This window comes from Pinus tabuliformis, chromosome 3_1 (genome assembly GCF_031772625.1).
Source record: "Pinus tabuliformis cultivar Carrire ecotype Pingquan chromosome 3_1, CPIR1, whole genome shotgun sequence".
Classification (NCBI taxonomy): domain Eukaryota; kingdom Viridiplantae; phylum Streptophyta; class Pinopsida; order Pinales; family Pinaceae; genus Pinus; species Pinus tabuliformis.
The window spans coordinates 744,926,674-744,933,404 of record NC_142301.1 but is presented as its reverse complement, the minus strand read 5'-3'; the positions used below and the strand labels follow the sequence as shown (position 1 = coordinate 744,933,404).

The window sequence follows — 6,731 nt, the reverse complement described above, 5'->3', positions numbered from 1 at the left end:
CCATTAAAATAAATTACAATCATTCGCATTCATGGGATTTCTCTATAATTACTTGTGTGTGCAAACTATTGAATGCAATCCCTTCATACACATTTTGCTATTCAAAGCACTTGGGTCATTAAGATTTAAAAGATATTAGGGGAAGATAAGCATTTCAATCTTACAAAATTAGACTTCTTAAAGGTCTATCATGCCGTGGATCCTAATGGCTTACAACATATCCATATGTGAAATGTCACTATATCCATATATTTGTAACATACACATTTTACTCAATGGTGAAACAAACCTCCCATGTTTAGGAGTTGGGTATTAAGAGAGTGGGCAAATGGAGAAATATGGAGGAAATGGAGGGAAGCTTTTAGTTTTTTTTTTTATTTGTTATTATAGTGATCATGGAAGTTATAATATTTACATAGAAGTAGAACCTTACCAATATCTTCTTTGTTGATAGGGATATTGGTTGTGTCATTCCCTTCCTTTTTAAAGCAAGAAAATTCAGAAATATAAAAAAATAGTAAACAATTTAACTAATTTATAAATTTTAGATCTCACTCTTAACTCATTAGTCAATTCTAAGCTTTATGAAACTTTCTCAATAAATTATTTTATAATTTTAAATTTTATAATAAAAATATGAAAATTATTTTTTAATTATAGATATTAGTTTTTATTATTATTTTAAAGTGAATATATTATATTAACATTACCTATATATATTCCAACATCTATATCACACAAACATACCACTCAAAATAATCATTTGTATTAAATTTATTCAATTATAACATTATATTTTTTTAAATATCAATACACTTTATTTTAACATTGTAAATAAAAATTACTGCAACATAATTTTTTGTTATATTAATTTTAACAAACTCTAAATCCATTTATAACTTAATTCACTTAAACAAAACAAACACCAAACCAATTCACTCTTCAATAAACTCAAAAATATATTCAATCCCCTTCCGCTAATGTGATTTTTCAAAATTTTAACTCTTCCAATTCACTCTTCAATAAACTCAAAAATATATTCAATCCCCTTCCGCTAATGTGATTTTTCAAAATTTTAACTCTTCCTCGCCGCCACACTATGATTTTCCAAAGTCTCAACTCCTATGGCTCACTTCGATTGCGGGTTTTTAGGTGGGAGGGTTAAGTGGCGTATGGAAGCCAATATTATTATTATTGATGTAGTTTCTTGTGGTGAAAGCAGCGAGATTTTTTTTATTCACTTGAATCAAAAAGTTATATCACTGAACATTTAAGACTGAAGCCTCATCAAAATAGCTGTTAGAAAGAGCACCACTGATCAAAAACTCATAATTGACTGTAGTAAGTATGTTTGTTAATGTGATCAATACAAACTTGACATAAGAATAAAATCTGTTTTTATACAAGAACAATACATAAAAAGTGATAGATACACATGAAGCGTCTCAGAAACATAGGAAACTCTTGGAAAAACTGATAGCTGAGGTTTAAAAAACCGCTTTGCATAGAAAATATGGAATATCCTTCATCCGTTGAGCAGGAAAGCTGACTCAACCAAGTGTAACAGTCTTTCTGAGATGCTGGAGAGATCTGAGGAAACGTCTAGTCTACGCGAAGCAGGTGCACACTCTGAGCAATGTCACCATCAAACTCTTCAAAATGAATATGACCAGGACCCAAAGATTAGCGTATTTAGAAAGCCCGTCTGTTGTGGTGTTGATCCCCCAATAAATATGGTTGAAATTGATTTCCCGGAAGTGATTCTTTGTTTTTTTTGGTTTTCCAAGCTGCAAGGTTTAGCAATTTTAGCTGGGTATTAACCGCTAGCCAGTTAATGAGACATTTGGAGTCACTAAGGATTTGTATACATTTTATATTTCTTAGATTAGCCAAAAATATAAGAGCCTAAAAAACAATTAGTTATATTTTCGTATTTGTTCCATGTCCTGCTTGGATTCTAGAAAATACAGGGCCTAAAAAACAATTAGTTATATTTTCGTATTTGTTCCATGTCCTGCTTTTAGTTTTATCATTCCCATCACTTTTGTTTTCTTGTGCAACTCAATCAAAGAACCCAATCGGAGAAAAATGCCAGGGAATTGTATTATTCTCAGGTTTTTTTCTGCTTTGGATTTAGGTGAATTCCCTGAAAAATGCAAATATTAGTGTTTTTGAAAATGACTCTGTTCCTGAGTAACTAGGTGCCCCAGGCAACAAAGATAGGGAAAGACCATTTTTTTTAAACTTTTCCACCTAGTAATTTAGAAAATACTTAAAAGTGGTATGTTCCAAATAGAAAAGCCAAGAGAGGCAAAATTATGTCTCTTACCCATTTCAATTATAACTTCTTTCGAATTTATTAGCAAGTTTGGAAATCATGTGTTGGTGCTTATTAATTCACTCACTGCCGTGGAAGAAATTATGAAACTATCAAAAATGCCGAGCAATGGCATTTAAAATTACTAATTTGTGGCATTCAATTGCCACCAAATTGTGTAAATTTAGCTGCTACAAATCGAATTCATAACACTTAGTTCAACACTGAGAAATGCACTATTCCCATGTTAGCAAAAATGCTCTTGAAGTTTACATTATAAGTATGTGCATGCAAATGAATTTGATCTTGCTCCCCCTGCAATTCCTTGCCACACAAAATGTTTGCAACTTAAACACCATGGACAGATTCTGCACTGCACATGCTTCATTGTCCTGGAAGTCTACCATTTTTCCACCATGCTCTAGCATCTTCGTCGGTGGCAAATTCACGTCAAAAATCCTAATTAATTATAGAATCCCTTTGAACGAAAGCATGGATCAGGCTCTGTAAGGTCTTAGCCGCGCCGCTCTGGCGGTGCTTCGACGGAGGGGGCGCGGCCCTGCGCGGAAACGCCGCAATCGCTGCACCATTGCTTGCAAATCAGGGGATCTGTCGTCATAATCGTGATCGGAGCTCTGTTTCCCCTTCGCGTCCGCTGTTTGCATATCAAATAATTAAGGGACAGAGTGGATCTTCGATTGTTACGTGATTTTGACAAGGCCTCTGTTCGAATCCCAGGAGTCTCAAACTGGTCTGCCACCGAATCTGACTCTTCCACGCTTTCGCTTGCCTTTTGTTCGGCAGTGCTCTCGGAAGGACTGCCCAGGTCACAACTGGACGTGGACGATGACACTACCTCGCTCGTGAAAAGAACGCCATTCTTCTCGTTTCAAGTCCTGGTGAGCGCTCCTTCGTCTGCTCGAGAGTCCAATTCCGCCATCAGCGCCCTCGTTACTATTTCCATGTCTCGCTGTTAGGCCTTCACGATCCATGCAGGGAGGCTTGGAAAATCCTTGTTACGATTTCCATGTCCCGCTGGGAGGACTTTGGCTGTATCGGAGGGCTCGAAGCGCCAGGGAGCCAAGGCTTGTTCCCTCAATACACTTCGGCTTCTGGAGGGCATTGACAGTGTCAGGTTCGATCTTGCGACCTTCGCCGTCAATGCAAGTGAGTTCGAACTGGTGACCTTCTTCATCACTGCAAGTTTCGGGTTTGAACTTGGGACCTTCTGCTTCCTGACACTGGCACCTCCAACTCTCGGCCTCTCGTATGGCGGAACCAATACCGGAAGAGCATTGGAAGACCATGATGCGAGGAGAGACCCCTGTAGGTATTCGAAATCTCTGTGGTGTGTTCGTTTCACTTCGTTTCAGAAATTTCATGAACACCTTGGGCGCGGAAATAACATTTGAATTTTGAAATTTTGGGCACCAATATTGGGCGATTGCATTGAATGACTATAGAGATTGCATTGAATGAGTATGGTGTACTATCATATCCACCGTGTGACAGGTTGGAAGGGAGCGGCCGGGAAAGGCAGGGAGCATAGTTGCCGGAAAATCATGGGATGCCATGTACCTGTCGCGTCAGTATCCCATACATACATGGATTTCGCTGTAAGGATGGTGCATTAATAACTATAGTCCATGAAATAGCACTCGCCTACTTTACCCGCTCATAGTAACGGGAATAAATCATTGTACAACTACCCAATAATAATGGTTTTATATGTAAAATATATTTCCCATAATATGACCTTATTTTAATATATATATATATATATATATATATATATATTTTTTTTTTTGATTTCACTAAATTATTAATATAATATCATAATGGAATCTTCAACCGTGTCGTTTAAAAATTAAAAGCCAATTATTCACATCTCCACGATGTAAAATTCACAATTGGTTTACATAAATCTACGGAAAACTCAAAGACACGATTAAAGTTTTGACCACATAAATACACCACAATGTCAAAATAAAAACTCAACTGGTTACTCCGTTGCAAAATCCCCGGCATGTTTCAGCTCCAATCATTTCTTTTGCTATTCAAACCCCCTCCCATTTCTTTTGCTATTCAAACCCCTCTCCGTATGTTCTTTTTATTTGGAATGTTATAAATTTGTTATACACTGATCCTTGGCTTTAGTTAGTCTGCTATTAGCATTTTGAAAATGAAGGATTCTTTTCGTTGGAAAGAATTGCCGCAGGATATACAGGAGAAAGTATTGGCAAGACTCCCTCTCCGATGCACTGGTAGATTTCGCAGTGTGTGTAAAAAATGGAATAACCTGCTTTCGTCCACAAGATTTGTAACAACGCTATGGGCCCAAACGCCTGCAAACAGAAACCCATGGCTCGTTGCCCTTTGTTGGCTCAATGTCGTTGAATTTTGTCCGTCATACAACTTCACCACGAAGACATGGGAGAAGCCCTTCTCATTTTCCTTCCTACAGGAGAAGGCAGCTGCTATAGGCGGGGGTTTTCGTGTCGGACTTTGTTATATGTCATCAGGCGCAGGTCTATGTATAGTGGATCTAATGCCAGTAAGTTTAAGAATTGAAACATTGCCCAGAGAAGAAAATTTTCTTTGCAACCCAATAACACGAACATTTCTGAAACTTCCGAATATCCCATCCAGGAAGAGCATAGGCATAATGGAAGGGGAGGGAAACACCTACAAAATTGTGGCGATCAGTGAGTCGCGTGATGGCGGGCATATGAGAGTGTCCATTTATGATCCCTCTCAAAAGATCTGGACAATGGTCGGACAACTGCCCAACAATTTGAAAGTAGCTGAAGGAAGAATGGTTGCCTCCAAGAGTTCTGTCTATTGTTTGGTGTGTATGGAAAGCTACGGGTATGGCATTGTGGGCTTCAATATCGGAGATGGCACGTCCAATATAATACCGTTGCCGAAATTGATTGAAGATAGCAACCCTCAGTTTTTCACCTGTCGAGGGCGGCTGCTACTTGTGGGATACGTCCACATCGACGGTCAAGTTGAAGTGCACGATGAGCATGAGTTCCAGGAGCAGTTTCTTATTTGGGAATTACAGGAGAATATGGCTTCTTCCTCCAATTCCTCTCCCTCTTCATGCTGGAAGGAGATTGCAAAGATGCCTTCATCAGTTTGCAAGAAGCTGAGTGGTAATATGATCACAAATTGGCTCTACTGTCTTAAGTGCGTAGGAGCAGGGGATTACGTGGTTTTCTCCCTAGTTTCAAGAAATGAGATTTTCTATTATGATTTGACCCAGCAGTTATGGGGATCTTTTCGTTTGCAATCAGCGAGTAACCGTGCGGGTCTCTTTGCGTTTGAACCAAGGCCCGATGTGAAGGTAGAGTAATCCTAACCCTAAAAGGATAGACTAGAATTGCTAGTCCGTCTAATATGGCTGGATTGAGACTCAAGAGTTTTCCTAATTTTATTATGCATTAGTCTGATGGATCGCTAGTTTGTAAGGATTAGGGTTGTAGTTGTAAATTGCCTCTAAGGTCAGAACATTGAATTTGTTTGGTTGTCCTTCAAGTTTATAACCCTTATGTTGTTTGGACGGACTTAGTTTGTTTTGTGGTGTCTTTGAGGTGCATGTTGAAGACAAGTTATTGTGTACTGTAATGGTTTTGCTTGCTGTTAGAATCGTTTTGATATTTATTATTATGATGTTGAGTATTTATGAAATACTAATTTTCAGTGGGATGTCAACCTTGTAAGAATAAATGTTGGTTTACTTGTTTGGCTTTCTTTGTCATTGTAATTTCTTGCTGATAAGTGTTAAAGGTGGTTTATGTTGACACAATTGTTATTTATGTTATATGTTAATTATTGTTCTAAGTTGTATTTAGAATTTCTTGTGGTGCATTTTCAAGATCGCACATAATGTGGTTTTCGTTAATATTTAGAGCTTCTTGTCATGCATTTTCAAGATTTCACATAATGTGGTTTTTGTTAATATGTATCAATGATTTTTTTGAAAAGATTACTCGATTCAGTTAATTTGTGAAGGGTTATGGATTTGATGGTTCCATTATCTTGTGACTTCAATACCATGTTATTTTTCATTATAATTGTTTTCGATGATTATCTTTATGAAAATTAAGTTTCATAGTTTGCATTGTTGAGTTTCACATTGGTTGTAGATAAATAATAAATGTTGCACTTAGATCAATTTCAATATCAACACAAATGTTTGTAATTGTATAATGTTACCCAACTTTTTTGGGGAGGGAGAGACGGGAAGGGAAAGACATCTCTACATTACATTAGTGTAAAAAAAATTGAAAAAAAAATTCAACCTTTTTTAAAAGTAGGTTAACTAATATTCTGTCCATATAAATGGATAGTTGGACAAAAAGCTTGCTCAATCATGAACAATCAACCTTCAGGAGCTTGAGTTTTTCAA

The 6,731-nt window shown here is 37.1% G+C and overlaps 1 protein-coding gene across 1 annotated transcript; it reads left to right on the top strand.

Annotated features, from left to right (window-relative positions):
- The first annotated feature begins 4,499 nt into the window (after positions 1-4,499).
- On the top strand, positions 4,500-5,675 carry LOC149189510 (F-box only protein 6-like). Its single transcript, XM_089410256.1, has one exon. It carries the CDS (start codon positions 4,500-4,502, stop codon positions 5,673-5,675), a length of 1,176 nt encoding a protein of 391 aa, XP_089266382.1.
- Positions 5,676-6,731: the final 1,056 nt, after the last annotated feature.